General features: G+C 41.6%; 1 protein-coding gene across 5 annotated transcripts in view; it reads left to right on the top strand.

The window, feature by feature from the left end:
* The window catches only part of rapgef2b (Rap guanine nucleotide exchange factor 2b), a 565,137-nt gene that overhangs the window by 254,656 nt on the left and 292,687 nt on the right, over positions 1 to 17,794 (top strand). For all 5 annotated transcript variants that reach the window (XM_067992588.1, XM_067992581.1, XM_067992606.1 and 2 more), the window contains one exon: positions 8,387 to 8,462. In XM_067992588.1, the coding sequence (XP_067848689.1) occupies positions 8,387 to 8,462 (76 nt within the window). The remainder of the gene's footprint in view (positions 1 to 8,386; positions 8,463 to 17,794) is intronic.

Here is a 17,794-nt window from a genome sequence, read left to right as displayed (position 1 = left end):
TTAGAACTGGAAATAATTAGACGAATAGCATTTAAAAAGGAACAGAACAAAGGGAAGGGGATAAAACACAGTAGTCAGGGACCTACTGGATGGTGAAGAGGTGGGGTGCACAGTGCCAGGGGCATGAGCCACCCACATGTCTTGGCGTATGTCCACCTCGTGGCCAGAACCATCCAGGAAACAAAGTGTGTGTTAGGCCCAGACTCCTGTCTGTTTCGAGGAGGCTCAGGTTCGTGGAGTGGTCCTGTCCGACTTCACGCTTGTTCAGTGCGAGGCCCCAAAATCTCTCTCGGGGGCCTCAGTCTTACAATTTGAGCCTTCTGTTGGAAATTCCCTCCTTGCCATTCCACTCTGCATGGAGGGATTTCCTGTATAACCCACTGTTACAGTCTCCCATTTCCTAGCCCTCATCTTCTACTCGGAACTTTTTGAAAATCGGCAGGACCAAGCATCCCCAGTGGAAAGCCCTGAATATGGGAATCCATCCTGGCACCACAGGGGACTTGGGATGGAGAATCTTGCACGGCGTGGTGCCATCAAAAAAAGCCCTGAGCCACTTCGTCAATACACCAAACGTACACCCATTCTGTGGAGTGGGTGAAACAATTTTTCACATATCTGCAGTGCCAGAGGTTGCAGCCCTTGTTTGATCACCTGAAGTGGCTGCTCCTAAGGTTCTGGCTATATTTCTCCTATGCTCCTCACCTTTGATCACCCCCGGTGGGCGAGCAGGTTGGAGGACCTCCTGGTCGGTTTGCTCCTGGGCCTGGCAAAAGTTGCTATCCACAGGATGCATAACATCGACAGGGGGTGGGGTGGTGGGGGGGGTGTTCCTCTGAATGTTTGCTCCTCTTCCGAGGACTTGTTTGTGCCCGGGTGACCCTGGGGCAGGATCTCACAGTTTCCACTGATTCGCTTCAAGTGTTTCACGACTGGTAGGTGCTGCTAGACATACTGGTGTTCATTGACTGTCAAAATAGAGTAATGGCCCAGCATTTGCTCTCAAAATAATGGTGAGGCTAGTGATGCTCACCGTTATTTATGCGCAAATGTTACAGCAACTTCAGGCGTGGGCAAATTTGTGGTTAAATGTGGAAATCGAAAAGTTGTTGTCCGAGATGCACCGCTCCACCGTTAGTTCTAGGAAAACAGCATCTCACTGTCTGCCTCACTATTGAACAGCTTGAAGTTCCTGTATTTGCACGGTAGATATGAATTAAACATGCCACAGAAAGTTAAGTCTTGTCCATTTCAGTCTAAGTACCCTTTCAATGAAGTAATAGTGTTAATTACTGCCATCCAACCTCTCTGGCACTGAAAATGAACTATTACAAGTGTGGAGTCTCATTCGTTCAGGTTTTAATTGTTGGAGATTTTTAAATGAAATTTTGTTTTGCTTTTCCATTCTGTCTCTTTTGTTCTCGCTCTTAATCCAATCTTTCTTTCCCTTTCTTTATTTCTCTTTCTGTATCTGATTTGACATTAAATTCACCCACTTTAATTTACACACCCTTCTCAGTCCTAGAAATGGAATCATAGAATCATAAAAAATTTACGGCACAGAAGGAGGCCATTCGGCCTATCGTGTCTACGCCGGCGGAAAATGAGCCACCCAGCCGAATACCACTTTCCAACACTTGGTCCGTAGCCTTGTAGGTCACGGTACTTCAGGTGCACGTCCAGATACTTTATAAATGAGTTGAGGGTTTCTGCCTCTACCACCCTTTCAGGCAATGCGTTCCAGACCCCTACCACCCTCTGGGTGAAAATATTTTTCTTCAGCTCCCCTCTACTCCTTCTACAAATTACTTTAAATCTATGCACCCTGGTTATTGACCTCTCTGCTAAGGGAAATAGGTCCTTCCTATCCACTCTATCTAGGCGCCTCATAATTTTGTACACCTCAACTAAATCACTCCTCAGCCCCCTCTGTCCCAAAGAAAACAACCCCAGCCTATCGAATCTTTCCTCATAGCTAAAATGCTCCAGTCCTGGCAACATCCTCGTAAATCTCCTTTGTACACTTTCTAATGCAATTACATCCTTCCTGTAATGTGGCGTCCAGAACTGTACACAAGCTGGGGCCTAACCAGTGTTTTATACATAACCTCCCTGCTCTTATATTCTATGCCCTCAGCTAATAAAGGAAAGTATCACGTATGCCTTCTTAACCACCTTATCCACCTGTCCTGCTACCTTCAGGAATCTGTGGACATGCACTGCAAGGTCCCTCCCTTCCTCTACACCTCTCAGTATTTTCCCATTTATTGTGTACTCCCTTGCCTTGTTTGCCCTCCCCAAATGCATTACCTCACACTTCTCCGGACTGAATTCCATTTGCCACTTTTCTGCCCACCTGACCAGTCCATTGATATCTTCCTGCAGTCTACAGCTTTCCACCTCACCACACGGCCATTTTTTGTATTACCTGCAAACTTCTTAATCATGCCCCCTATATTTAAGTCCAAATCATCAATATATATCACAAAAAGCAAGGGACCTAGTACTGAGCCCTGCGGAACCCCACTGGAAACAGTCTTCCAGTCTCAAAAACACCCGCTGACCTTTACCCTTTGCTTCCTGCCACTGAGCCAATTTTGGATCCAACTTGCCACTCTCCCTTTGATCCCATGGGATTGTACTTTTTTGACCAATCTGCCATGTGGGACCTTGTCAAAAGCCTTGCTAAAATCCATGTAGACTACATCAAATGCACTACCCTCATCGACCCTCCTTGTTACTGCCTCAAAAAATTCAATCAAGTTAGTCAGATATGACCTTCCCTTAACAAATCCATGCTGACTGTCCTTGATTACTCCGTGCCTTTCTAAGTGACTGTTTTTCCTGTCCCTCAGAATTGATTCCAATAATTTGCCCACCACCGAGGTTAGACTGACTGGCCTGTAATTACTCGGTTTATCCCTCACTCCCTTTTTAAACAATGGTACAACGTTAGCGGTCCTCCAATCATCCGGCACCACGCTTATATACAGTGAGGATTGGAAAATGATGGTCAGAGCCTCCACTATTTCCTCCCTTGCTTCTTGTAACAGCCTGGGATACATTTCAGCGGCCCTGGTGATTTATCTACTTTCAAAGATGCTAATCCCCTTAATACTTCCTCGCTCACTAAGTTTTTCCCATCCAATATTTCACACTCTTCCTCCTTATTTCCACATCGTCCCTCTCTTCTGTGAAGACAGACACAAAGTATTCACTAAGAACCATACCAACATCTTCCACCTCCACACATAGGTTATCTTTTTGGTCTTTAATAGGCCCTACTCTTTCCTTAGTTATCCTCTTGCTCTTAATATATTTATAAAACATCTTTGGGTTTTCCTTGATTTTACTTGCGCTCTTAATATCATAATCCTTCAATCTCATTGGTTAAGAAGATACACAGTTGCTTGCCCTGTTCAGTCAGATCTCAGATGCCTTGAAGAGGGCGCCATGCCATTTCCATTTTGCACTTGCAGCAACGCGTGGCGCAAAATATCATGGAGCTAAAACGGGCAAGGGCAAGTCTAACTAATGGCAAACACCGTTCGTTGCCCTACTATGGCAAATTCTGAGCCAATATTTTAAACTCGCACGCATTTTTAGTTTAAAATAAAAACAGAAAATGCTGGAAACACTCAGCAGGTCAGGCAGCCTTTATGAAGAGAGAGCAGTTACTCTCCACAGATGCTGCCTGACCTGCTGAGTGTTTCCAGCATTTCCTGTTTCTATTTCAGATTTCCAACACAACTAAATCCAATACATGCATGCACACACACACACACACACACACACACACACACACACACACACACACACAGTTGAAGAAATTTCACATGTTAGATGGAGCATCTTTTCTACAAAACGTGGGTTCCTTCATTTTGAAAGTTCAAAATATCACTCTCTGATAAAGTCTTTAGATGGCGGGCAGTCCACTCACTTTAGTGCTAGAGTGCTGTATTTCCGCCCAGAGATGGCAGGCAGCTTGTTTGTCTCTTTTAGTGATCATTTAAACCCTGTTTGGTGTGCAAAATGGAAATGGCTGGTTTGCAGTTGCACAAAATTCATCTGCGTACTGGGTTTTGTAGGACGTGGTTGGGGGTCATCTCATTGGAAGTAATGGAGTATTAGCATATTAATGTCAAAGAAACACTTGAAGAGGAATATTAAATCTCTTCAAAGTGCTGAAAAATGTGTCAAAAACAAAATTTCTTGCGGGGTTGGGGGGGGCGGTGGTATGTATTCCCAAGCACCTCTGGGAAATAAATTTTGCACCATCAGAACTCACTTCCTTCTTCAAAGATTTCTAAATCCACCGATGTAAAAAATTGCAGCTGCGTGTAATTCATTTTTTTCCCCTTAATAAAACTAATTGGATATTGGGTAAAGCTGCAGCTCAAGTCATGACAAATTGATTTTCCACTACTTCCTTTCATGTCATACGTGAGATCACTGGATTTCAATTTTCACAAAAAAACAAACTGAACTGCAGAATGTGATTCTAAAACACACACAAAAGCGTAATTATAATAAAGTGGAGTTCAACTTATTCAGTCACCTTGAAGCAGTGGTCTTGGCCATAGGCTTTTATTCAGTGTTGTTTTTCAGTTGTATATATTTTTTTGTTGTCATCTTTCTTGAAGTTGTTCATCTGCTTTTCCAAGTTTTGTAAGTCACAATGCATTGTTTTTTTATGCAACTGCAGTACAGTCAAGAATCTTGCTAGAATGAGTGTTTTCAAGGAAAAAAGGCTCTTTCCCAAAATTACTCTTCTGAAGATAGTGCCTTTGTATTGCTGCTGTTTGATTCTCAACCTCTGTACAGTGTGCATGTTGGATGGCTGTTAATATGAAATAATGCATAAATAATAATTTCATGCACAATTCATTTTAACTTTGATATGAAACTAGCTATTTTATCTTGAGTTCATTTTTACAATTAAGCTTTCTCATCTCTGAAGAGCTTCCCTGCTCCCAGTTTGTACAGTGGGATCAGTGCAGTTTGACAGTGCTCTGCACTATGGGTGAGGCTCTTCACTTTTTTTAAATCTAAAAAAAATTGGTAAGTGCCTTTTGTTAATTCATAATTACACAGTATGAAGAAAACTACTTTAATGTGAATAGAATTTTTGACTCATTTAATTTGTCTTTGATTAAGTTTTATTACTGTGTGCTGTGCCATCTCTTTGTTGCTCCTGCTGCCTGAGCTAAAAGCTGAGCTCAGGGATGAGATATTTGTGAGAATGCTTTAAGCTAATTCTCTGATTTTACACCACTAATTCCTGGTGAAATGATTAGTCTCTAACAGCAGCAAATCTGAGTTTGGAAGCTTATGGTGTGAGCAGCTTTGGGGATAGGATGGGAGGAGAAAACCTAAAGCTGACTACCCACTGGTAAAGGGCATCAATGTACCATGGCATCTTATAAATAATATGCCTTTTTAACAAAAAATACGAAGGCAGTTGGATATCCTAATGGGTTACAATTCAGCCCAGACTGATAGGATAAAAGTCTCCTTTATTTGCTGGCTATAGGGACCTTACGTGAAGTGAATTTCAATAATCTCAATCCCAGTTCCATAGGGCAAAACCATTCCAGTTTGCAATTTGGAGAAGCTATAGTCGACAGCTAGTATGGAAAGTGGAAAATTGTCATATTAATACATTGGGGTTGCTCTTCTGAGCCCGAAGCAGACTAGACGGCGCTTTACCTGCATTGAACTATACTGTACCTAATTTCTAAGTACCTGATTTTGACATTTGGGCCCCAATATTTATGGGGTGGGAGTGGGGGCCATGTGTTTGTGGCTGGAAACCTGGAAATCTCGGAAAGGCGGAGATCCTGCTGAATTTAACGGCAGGACCTCATTAGCGTTTTTTCACTCTGTTTCGCAGCCGGCCAAATTGAAAGCTGGCCAGCTGCAGGGCGGGAAAGCCTGCGGTAGAAGACCGCAGCTGGGGACCACTGGGGATGTTACCTGGCAATCAGAGCAGATCGGGAGTTGGTGGGGTGGGGGTTTGGAGCGCGGCAGCGAGGAGGGGGAGGGAGAGATCACGGGGTGGGGGGGGGTCGGCCAATCGCAGGGAGGGAGAGATCATGGCAGAAGGTTTGCTTGAGGGGCCAGGGAAAAGCACTCTTGCTCCTCCTGGCCCACAAGCCGTGCTGGATCCGGCAGCTCCCGCCTCCCTTTAGCTGCCAGTTTTCCCGAGCCCTGGGAAACCCATCCCACAGCCGTTAAATTCAAATGGCTCCCAAAATCTGAGGAATGGAGTCTCATTTAAATATTCTAATCACTGACCCACCTCTCCAGAGTAGTTTACTCGGACACTCCCAAACCCGCCGAGGTTAAAGCGGAAGTAGGCACGTTCGCGGTGGGTTAGGATCGGGTTTCATATATTTACCAATTTACTCTCTCTCCCCTGACCTTCTCCTGCCCGTTGTGGCGGGGTCAAAATTCTCTCCTAGGTTTTTCAAATGGAAAATGTTCTATTTCTTGCACTAATATCTCTTACCTAGATCTCTGTATTTAAAAAAAACTGATGACTTCAAACAGTTTTTAAAAAATTATGAAGTTCACCAGACCTAAACTAGTCCATTGAAATTTTGTGATCTATGACCCTTAGTAACTTGCTTGCAGACATTTATTGTGTATATGTGAGATTTTATTTTGAAAAGAAACCCTAACATATTTAATAAATCAGAATTTCTCAGTTTATTTGTGAGCAATATCAACTTCAGTTAAAACTTGCTGACTTATTCCATAAAGGGCAATGAAAGTCTATGGGGAGTACTTTTTGTTAAAAGTGCTCTCTCTTAAAGAACAAATTTTTAACCTGAAGGAACATTTGATTGACTTTCTTTTTTACGAATGTTCCTCTTTACTAGGCTGCTCTTTTGATGTCACTGTTGTGCACTCTTCTGGAGTAAATCTGTAGTAAACGCTGGGGGGTGGGAGGCAGTTCAAACCAGTGGAGAAGTCTACCTGAATGCTTCAGAGTTTACTATCAGTTGCACTGTTTACTGTGGAGCCATTTTGGACGTTAGGAGACATATCCTGTTGGTAATGTCACTGGAGAGGCTTAAGGGTGACCCAAGTAAGATTGATTGTTTTAAATTGAGATTCTGTTGAGATTAATAATGTTTTTCTATGAAAAGGGAAAGGACTATCAAAATTACTCTCTCTTAGACTTTTTTTTCTCTTGAAGCATTGAATACAGCTTAAAACAAATCCTAGTTTTGAGATAAAACTGTAGCTATTACAAAGAACTGTCAAACTTTTAGAAGTAACATTTTACCTGATATATTCGTGGTTTCAGTTACTATACAGCAAAGAACACTTTGCAAACTTACAAATGCAATAGCAGCATTCTAGCGTATTTGCAAAGATTGTATGGCCTGGATAACAAGCCATTGCTAAGGGAATCCTGTTTTATAAAATCATCTTCTATCTTGCAAATTAGAACCTAAAAGTTGTTTTCTTGTACATCAGATTAAAGTGTGCCTCAGGGACTTCATTACAAGTAATTAGGAAAATTTCCTATCTTGGTCTCATGTAAACGGATGTTTACCCAGGGGTCAGTTTTTATCAAATGTTAGTTCCAGATTTCAGGAAAGTGCTATAGTTGTATCCCTCCCACATAGTATTTCCTTTAATCTCTTATTATTTTGCTGAAATCTACTTTTGAACTTAATGAAAAACTTCTCCGCACGCTTTTAACTTGATGTGTCCCACATATTCCGATGAGGTTTTGTTTAAAAAAAACTATAGGATGCAGTGGGGCATAGTTTTTATGAATACTTTGGGAAACACCCCTATTTGGATAAAGGAATAGTTGGAAAACTACTGTATTAAACAATATTAATTTGGCACAGAAATTGATGTATAATGTTAAATTATACACACTGTATAGTAAGAGGCTTACCCTGTTCGGGTAACTGGTGAGTTCCAATAAGTGATGTTCTTCCCACTGTTAGCAGTTAAGTGGATATTCTGATTGATCAGAGACAGATGTTGGACTGAGCTAATCATACCATCTTAGAGATTGTGTCTGACTGTAGGGATGTGGGGATGCATAGGCTGTTATTCCCTGGTCTGGTTCCTTACCAATATACCAGAGTTGGTACAAAAACAAGCAGCGGTGGTCAGCTTAATTTTTTTTGAAAAATTGGAGGTGAGAATTATATACTTTTTCATTTGGCTGGCTTACAGTTTTTGCTTATGTACTTTTAGTGGAAGTTTCATATCAGGTAATTCCATCATGACAGGATAGCTCTTTAAAAAATCATTTGTAAATTGTTATTGCAAATGTTTCATGCAATATGGTTATTATCCACAGATTGTTTTGATCACTTGTTGCTTAATTATTAATATACTTTTTTCCTTCTAGTTTTGGCAAGCGATCCGCAGGGAGTTTGAGGCGTGGTTGTGAATGTATTGTACTAGAGCCTTCAGAAATGATCGTGGTAAGCTTCATCTTTTAATAGTAATTTTGTTGGATATTTGTTTCTGAAAGAAAAAGGAAGAACTTGCATTTATATAGTGCCTTTCACAACCTCAGGATGTCCCAAAGTGCTTTACAGCCCGTGAAGAACTTTTGAAGTGTAGTCACTGTTGTAATGTAGGAAATGCAGCACCAATTCGGCCCCACAAACAATGGTTATATCATGCTGATAATGATATAAGGATAATCTGTTTTAGTGATGTTGGTTGAGGGATAAATATTGGCCAGGACACCGGGGGGAACTTCTCTGCTCTTCTTCAAAATAGTCATGATGTGGAGATGCCGGTGATGGACTGGGGTTGACAATTGTAAACAATTTTACAACACCAAGTTATAGTCCAGCAGTTTTATTTGAAATTCACAAGCTTTCGGAGGCTTCCTCCTTCCTCAGGTGAATGTTGTGGAAATGAAATCCTCGAACCTTTCGCATTTATAAATCACAGAACAATACTTGGTGATTACAGACAGTGTTTTCAACTGCCCGTTGCCAAGGCAATCAGTGTGCAGACAGACAAGTGTTACCTACAAGGTCTCCGAATATACAAACCACCAAAAAAAAATAGTGCCATGGGATCTTTTACGTTCACCTGAGAGGCCAGATGTTTAACGTCTCATCTGAAGGGTGGCACGTCCAACTGTGCAGCACTCCCTCAGTACTGCACTAAAGTGTCAGCCTAGATTTTCTGGAGTGGGACTTGAACCCATAACGACTCAGAGGCGAGGGTGTTACGACTGAGCTTTTATTCCAGCAGTTTAAGCTAAATCTATTCAGATGTTTATTCTACTTAGTGCTAATTTCAATCTTTTCATTTAAGGTATTATTGGTTTTATGCTAACACCATTTTTTAAAATCAAATTTTAAATTGGATGTAGTTGTAAGTGATCTTATAGGGCAGGTTGGTGTGCTATGTTACACAGTGATTGGATAAGGGTTTGTACTTTCAATTCATTACACAATGAATTTTTCATATTGACTGGTTTGTTTACACAAAGAAAAATCTTTCCTCTTTCCTGGCTAATATTGTGCATCGCCATGTCATCAACATGGGTTGCACAGTGATATCAGAGACCTTGGAATGTATTGCTCATTTGTCCTCCTGGGTATTTACTGGCAAGTGGTATAGTGGAGAATTTTAGAGGTGACCTAAAAGTGGAGAGAATAATTCTTTTTAAGTACTGTGGATTTTTACTGCATTGAGCGTTGTGGTAACTACTTGATAGTCTCAGTAATTGTGATAAATAGTCTACCGTTTTGGAGAATATATTGAAACTAGCTGTAATCCTGTTGGAACTATTTTATTTTTTCCTTCAAAAATTTGAAATTCAGGGATTTTTTTTAAAAAAAGAGATTCAATTTAATCAGTTTTGTTACATAGTTTTAGAATAGCTCATGAATAAAAAATCTAATCTAATCTAATTTCTAGGATAAGAGCTCTTCTAATATGTAAAGGTTTTCACAAGTTTATTTTTGTAGTGATCTCTTTACTGCAGTAAAAACTATTATAAAATCCACTGTGTAATTTGCAGTTTTATACAGTTTTTTGGGTTGTAAACATTGATGGCCAAAAGAAAGATGCAAGTTAATTTAATCTTTTAAGTTTTATATTTCTTGACCCTCACTTTTAAATTTAAAAAAAGGGACACCTGTGTCTGAAATTGGAGTGGACATAGTATTCAAAATGTACTAACCCTTTATAACCATACTGTAATAGCTGGCACAGAATGCCCATTTGATATCCTAGATGAAGAGCTACTTACTGTGGGAGATGTCCACAGATATATTCATTTATATAAATGTGTTATTTGAGGAAAGCAAATGAATCCATCAGCAGAGTGTGGGAAAAGCTGTTCACTTCCCAAGAATTTATCGTAGAACACTTAGCTAGTTGTATCTGAGTAGATCTCTTACGAACTTCTTTTTAATTCCTTTCAGTGGAGATGGAAATCCCTCTTCCATTCCCACACCCGAGCACTCTCCCCCTGCAAGAGCATAGCCTCTACCTCATCATGAGAGATCAAAAAGTTTTGTGTATAGTGCACACTCTTAGGGTGCTATGCCCCAGAGCATCACATCTCAAAAATATACGTAGGGCAAAAAAAGTCACGATTGGCTGAAATATCCACTGCTTGTTAAATTAACATAGGCTGAAATACCTCATTGATTAGATGTGAAGCAATCAAAAAAAATTCCATTTAGTGGCAATCAGCAACAAACAAACTACACCAAACTATCTAATCAAATCACAATTATTTTTTCAAACAATCATGAGCCAATAACAAGGACAAAATGAACCATTCAAATTTTAACATAATGTCTTCATATTATTTTTGGATGCCATTCTTTTTCTTCACTGAGGTCAGTGTATATTGTTAATCAGAATATTAAAACATAAATTATGTCATTTTGAAAAAAACACTAAATTTAATCTTGAAATTGATCATTTAATGTTAGAAATTCCTGGAAGAAGTTTTTTCTTTGCACAGGACTGCACCAACCTCTGGGGCCTGGGGCTTAAGTTGAGGTTTAGGCACAGCTTTGGAAATTTTACTTGGCGGGTTTGTATTTCCAGCATCTGTTGACAATTTGTGTGTGAATACTATTAAAATATTATAATCTATGAGACCTGTATCTTTGTCTAATGGTAAGTTGTATATTATTAGCTGGTGTCAGTCTTGTGATATATTACTTCAGTAAAATGTTTGTATTTCAATGACTGGTAAGCCCATTGAGCACGTGATTGCGGGACTTGGTTCTAGGGAATGAGGCGGGCCAAGTGGAGCAAGTATCAGTGGGGGAGCATTTAGGGAACAGCATAAGGTTTAGAATAGCTATGGAAAAGGACACGGACCACTCTAAAGTAAAAATACTCAATTGGAGGAGGGCCAATTTCAGTGGGATGAGAACAGATCTGGCCCGGGTAAATTGTAATCAAAGATTGGCAGACAAAACTGTACTTGAACAGTGGGCGGCCTTTAAAGAGGAGATGGTTCGGGTACAGTCTAGGTATATTCCCACTAGGGAGAAAGGTAGGGCAACTAAAGCCAGAGCTCCCTGGATGACAAAAGAGAGAGAGAGAGTAAGATGAAGTGGATAAAAAGGGTGTATGACAGATGTCAGGTTCATAACCAGGCAGAATATAGAAAGTTCAGAGGGGAGGTGAAAAAGGAAATAAAAGGGGCAAAGAGAGAGTATGAAAATAGACTGGCAGCCAACATAAAAGGGAATCCAAAAGTCTTCTACAGGCATGTAAACAGTAAACGGGTAGTAAGAAGAGGGACCATAAAGGAGATCTACTTATGGAAGCAGAGGGCATAGCCGAGGTACTAAATGAGTACTTTACATCTGTCTTTACCAAGGAAGAAGATGCTGTCAGAGTCTCAGTAAAGGAAGATATAGTTGAGATACTGGATGGGCTAAAAATTGATAAAGAAGAGGTACTAGAAAGGCTACTTCAAGTAGATAAGTCACTCGGTCCGGATGGGATGCATCCTAGGATGCTGAGGGAAGTAAGGGTGGAAATTGCGGAGGTACTGGCCATAATCTTACAAATATCCGTAGATATGATGCCAGAGGACTGGAGAATTGCAAATGTTAAACCCTTTTTCAAAAAAGGGTGTAAGGAAAAACCCACCGTCAGGCAGTGCATTCCAGATCCTAACCACTCGCTGTGTAAAAAAGTTTTTCCTCATGTCAGCTTTGGTTCTTTTGCCAATCACCTTAAATCTATGTCCTTTGGTTCTTGACCCTTCCGCCAATGGGAGCAGTTTCTCTCTATCCACTCTGTCTAGACCATTCATGATTTTGAATACCTCTATCAAATCTCCTCACATCCTTCTATTTTCCCAGGAGAACAACCCCAGCTTCTCCAGTCTATCCATATAACTAAAGTCCCTCATCCCTGGAACCATTCTAGTAAATCTTTTCTGAACCCTCTCTAAGAGCTTCACATCTTTCCTAAAGTGCGGTGCCCAGAACTGGACATAATACACCAGTTGAGGCTGAACCAGTGTTTTACAAAGGTTCACCATATCTTCCTTGCTTTTGTACTCTATGCCTCTATTTATAAAGCCCAGGATCCCGTATGCTTTTTTAACTGCTTGCTCAACCTGCCCTGCCACTTCAACGATTTGTGCACAAATACTCCCAGATCTCCCTGTTCCTGTACCCCTTTTAGAATTGTGCTCTCTAGTTTATATTGCCTCTCCTCGTTCTTCCTACCGAAATGTATCAGTTCGCATTTTTCTGCGTTAAATTTCATCTGCCAGGTGTCCGCCCATATCGCCAGCCTATCACTATCCTCCTCACTGTTCACTACACTTCCAAGTTATAGTTATAGACCAGTCAGTTTAACCTCAATGGTGGGGAAACTTTCAGAAACGATAATCCGGGCCAGAATTAACAGTCACTTGGACGAGTGTGGATTGATTAGGGAAAGCCAGCAAGGATTTGTTAAAGGCAAATCATGTTTAACTAACCTGAGTTTTTTGATAAGATAACGGAGAGGGTAGATGAGGGCAATGCAGTTGATGTTGTGTATATGGACTTTCAAAAGGTGTTTGATAAAGTACTACATGATAGGCTTGTCATCAAGATTGCGGCCCATGGAATAAAGGGGGCAATAGCAACATGGATACAGAATTGGCTAAGTGACAGGAAACAGAGAGTAGTGGTGAGGGTTGTTTTTCGGACTGGAGGGAGGTGTACGGTGGTATTCCCCAGGGGTCGGTGCTGTGACCACTGCTTTTCTTGATGTATATTAACAACTTGGACTTGAGTGTACAGGATACAATTTCAAAATTTCCAGATGACACGAAACTTGGAAGTGTAGTGAACAGTGAGGAGGATAGTGATAGGCTGGCGATATGGGCGGACACCTGGCAGATTAAATTTAACGCAGAAAAATGCGAAGTGATACAGTTCGGTAGGAAGAACGAGGAGAGGCAATATAAACTAGAGAGCACAATTCTAAAAGGGGTACAGGAACAGGGAAATCTGGGAGTATATGTGCACAAATCGTTGAAGGTGGCAGGGCAGGTTGAGAAAACAGTTAAAAAAGCATATGGGATCCTGGGCTTTATAAATAGAGGCATAGATACAAAAGCAAGGAAGATATGGTGAACCTTTATAAAACACTGGTTCAGCCTCAACTGGTGTATTATGTCCAGTTCTGGGCACCGCACTTTTGGAAAGATGTGAAGGCCTTCGAGAGGGTGCAGAAAAAATTTGCTAGAATGGTACCAGGGATGAGGGACTTTAGTTATATGGATAGGCTGGAGAAGCTGGGGTTGTTCTCCTGGGAGAATAGAAGGTTGTGAGGAGATTTGATAGAGGTATTCAAAATCATGAAGGGTCCAGACAGAGCAGATAGGGAGAAACTGTTCCCATTGGTGGAAGGGTCAAGAACCAAAGGACATAGATTTAAGGTGATTGGCAAAAGAACCAAAGCTGACATGAGGAAAAACTTTTTTACACAGCAAGTGGTTAGGATCTGGAATGCACTGCCTGATGGGGTGGTGGAGGCAGATTCAATCATGGCCTTCAAAAGGGAACTGGATAAGTACAGAATCATAGAATCAGAGAAAGGTTACAGCACGGAAGGAGGCCACTCGGCCCATCGAGTCCACGCCGGTCCTATGCAAAGCAATCCAGCTAGTTCCACTCCCCCGCCCTTTCTCCGTAGCCCTGCAATTTTTTTTCTTTCAAGTACTTATCCACCCATGCCGCCAGTCTGTCTGTATCCTCTTGAAGTCTATCCCTATCCTCCTCACTGTTTACTACCCTTCCAAGTTTTGTGTCATCTACAGATTTTGAAATTGTGCCTTGTACGCCCAAGTCCAAGTCATTAATAAATATCCAGAAAAGCAGTGGTCACAGCACTTGAAAGTAAAAAATTTGCGGGGCTACGGGGATAGGACGGTGGAGTGGGACCAGCTGGATTGCTCTTGCATAGAGCCGGCGCAGATTCAATGGGCTGAATGGCCTCCTTTCGTGCTGGAGCCTTTCTTTGATTCTATGATTAACTGAATGTTTCAGTTTCAAAAAAAGCCAGCCAAGTCTTCAGCTGCAAAGAAATACTTTGAAAAGTACATCAAGAAACCACTTACTTCACTTGCTGTTGTTTTATGTGGAGCCCCAAGTGAAAACTAAAGAGATTCTTTAGGCTTGCTATCCCACATAACAGTCTTGCTCACAGTCACTTTCTAGTCTCCTACTGCAGTGAATCCAATATAATTCTGGTGTACTGGAATGCTCCCTCTTGTAATTTCACTGCTTCAGCCTTGTTTTACACATAATGAAGAGCTGTTTAAATTACTTCACTGGCAAAACAGGAGCTTAAAATAGGAAGGAACGTAGGAACAGGAGTAGGCCATTTAGCCCCTCGAGCCTGTTCTGCTATTCAATTGGATCATGGCTGATCTGTATCGCAACTCCATTTACCATCCTTGGTACCATAACCCTTAATACCCTCACCTAACAAAATTTTATCAAGCTCAGTTTTGAAATTTTCAATTGACCTAGCCTCAACAGCTTTATGTTTGGGAGAGTTCCAGATTTTCACTACCCTTTGTGTGATGAAGTGCTTCCTGACATCACCCCTGAACGGCCAAACTCTGACTTTAAGGTTATGCCCCCTTGTTGTGGACTCCTCCACCAGAGGAAATAGTTTCTCTCTATCTACCCTATCAAATCCTTTAATCATCTTAAACACCTAACTTAGATCACCCCTTAATTTTCTATACAAGCCTAGTCTATGCAACCTGTCCTCATAATTTAACCCTTTAAGCCCCGGTATCATTCTGGTGAATCTGCGCTGCACCCCCGCAAGGCCAGTATATCCTTCTTGTGGTGGGGTGCCCAGAACTGACACAGTACTCCAAATGCGGTCTAACCAGAGCTTTATGCAACTGTAATATAATTTCCACCCCTTTGTATTCCTGTCCCCTTGCGAATGAGGCTAACATTCCATTAGCCTTTTACATTATTTTTAGTACCTGTCCACTAGCTTTTAATAATTTCTATACATAGACACCTAAATCTCTCTGCTCCACCACAGTTTCTAGCTTCTCACCATTTCGAAAATACACTGATCTATCTTTCTTAGGTCCAAAGTAGAATACCTATTTATACCATGCTGCCTATTTTCTCATACTTTAACATTATAGGGTAGGCATTTTTAGAGTCAGAATTTTGAACTGTTGTTGTAATTTTGCAATGTATGTCTGCATTTGGTTTTTAAATTGTTAGATATATCTCAAAGAAAGAACAAACTTGATTTATATAGCACCTTTCATGACTTCAGGGTGTCTCAAAGTGCATCACAGCCAATGAAGTACTTTTTCAAGTGTAGTCACTGTTGTAATATAGGGAAATGTGGCAGCCAATCAAGATCACAAGGTAATTACAGTTGATGGCCATTTGGCCCATATTATCCCAACATTCACCAATGTAGCGTGCATTCCAGGGTTTTTGCTTCCACTACTCTATCTGAAAGTTTATTCCACATGTTGATCGTTCTTTGTGAAGAAGAATTTCCTGACATCAGTCCTAAAATTACCTTTTAGGAGTTGGAATGTGTGTCCCCTAATTGTACTCCTGCAATTTAATTTAAAGTAATTTCTAGGTTAACTTTTTCCACACCCGTAACAATCATTTATACCTGTATAAGATCACCCCACCGATGCCTCCTTTCCAGGCTGAGAAGCTGAAGTCTATTCAATCTTTCCTCATAACTCAGATCTTCGATGCTGGGGATCAGTCTTGTGGCTGTTCTCTGCACTGCCTACAGCGTTTGAATATCTCTCTTGTTTTCTAGTGACCAGAAATGGGCAGAATATTAAAGGTGCAGTCTGAGCAGAGCACCGTACAGTTTGATCATTACCTCCTCCGATTTGCATTCTGTTGTTTTGGATCTGTATATCCAAACATCCTATTAGCTTTGATTGCTGTCCTGCATTTATTGGACATGTTTGACATGGAGTGTATTAAGACTCCTTGATCTCTAAACTTCACCCGTAGCTATTTCAACACCATTCATGGAGTATGTGTATTGTCTTTTATTCCTTTCTATGTGTAGCATTTTACTTTTGACTGCATTAAATTGCACCTGCCATTTTTCTGCCTACATAGATATTTTGTCCAACTGATTCAATAATTTCTGAGTTGTCTCCTCTGATTCCCTTCTCGGTTGGTATCATTTGCAAATGTGACCACTTTGCATTGAGTTTCTGAATCCAGGGCCACAATTTTATCTTCAAAGTCTGGGTGCGTTGGGGATGAGGCGTGGGGGGGGGGCAAACAAAATCAGGAATTTCCGGAGTGGGAGGGAATCCCAGCTCCAACCCGCCGAAAAACACGCATGAGCCATACCCATCTGGGTGCGCGCTTCTGGAAGCCGGAAGTCCCGCCGCCAATGAAAGCCGGCAGGACGCTATTTAAGGCAGGAATTAAGCTATTTAAAGTTGTTGAAATGGTGATTAATCTTGTTATTGATGCAGGGAGATGATTTCAACGCTGCCTCAACGTGTTTCCCGTGCTCTGTGAAGCACAACATGGGAAACTAGGCGGGTTGCAGCTGACAGCCATTTGGCCATTTAAATCCCTGTTTGACAGATGGGAATAAAAGGTGAGTTATTGCAGCAGGACACTCAGTTCTCTCAGACAAACTTTTGACTGGGAGATCTTTGTGTTTAGACTGAGAATTCTTGGTTCACACTCAAAATTGTTCTGTTTACACATATTTACCTACTTTTTGGACCCCCTCAAACTGACATCAGGATCAGGATTGGGTGGGGTGGGGGTGGGGGCGCAATGGCTGCATTCACCAGCACATCAGAGGAGGAGGCACATCACCATCCGCGACAGGCACGACGTGCAGTTCCACCACTTGCAGCTCCACAAGACAGAGGTGCGCCACAGGGACCTGTACACGAGCAGAGAGAGGAACAACAAAGGGTCCGACGTCGCAGGAGGCACTGCCCTCATGAGAGGGTCTACAGACCGGGCTGAGCTTCCTGGACCTCTCTGAGGAGCAGTGTCTATGAAGGCTCAGAGTGAGTTGCCAGGTGGTCGCAGATATCTGCGCGCTCCTTCATGCCGAGCTGCTCCCGGCTGGGCCTAGTGGCATCGCATTGCCTGTAGCAGTTAAATTCACCACTGCCATTAACCTCTTTGCCTCCGGATCCTTCCAGGGCGTCACCATTGACATCGCCGAGGTCTCTCGATCATCTGCCTACAGTGCATACGACAGGTCACCAATTGTTTGTTTCGCAGGGAGTCCCACTGCGTCAACTTGC

Source organism: Heptranchias perlo, chromosome 1 (assembly GCF_035084215.1).
Source record: "Heptranchias perlo isolate sHepPer1 chromosome 1, sHepPer1.hap1, whole genome shotgun sequence".
Lineage (NCBI taxonomy): Eukaryota > Metazoa > Chordata > Chondrichthyes > Hexanchiformes > Hexanchidae > Heptranchias > Heptranchias perlo.
This window is presented reverse-complemented; position numbering and strand designations above follow the sequence as displayed.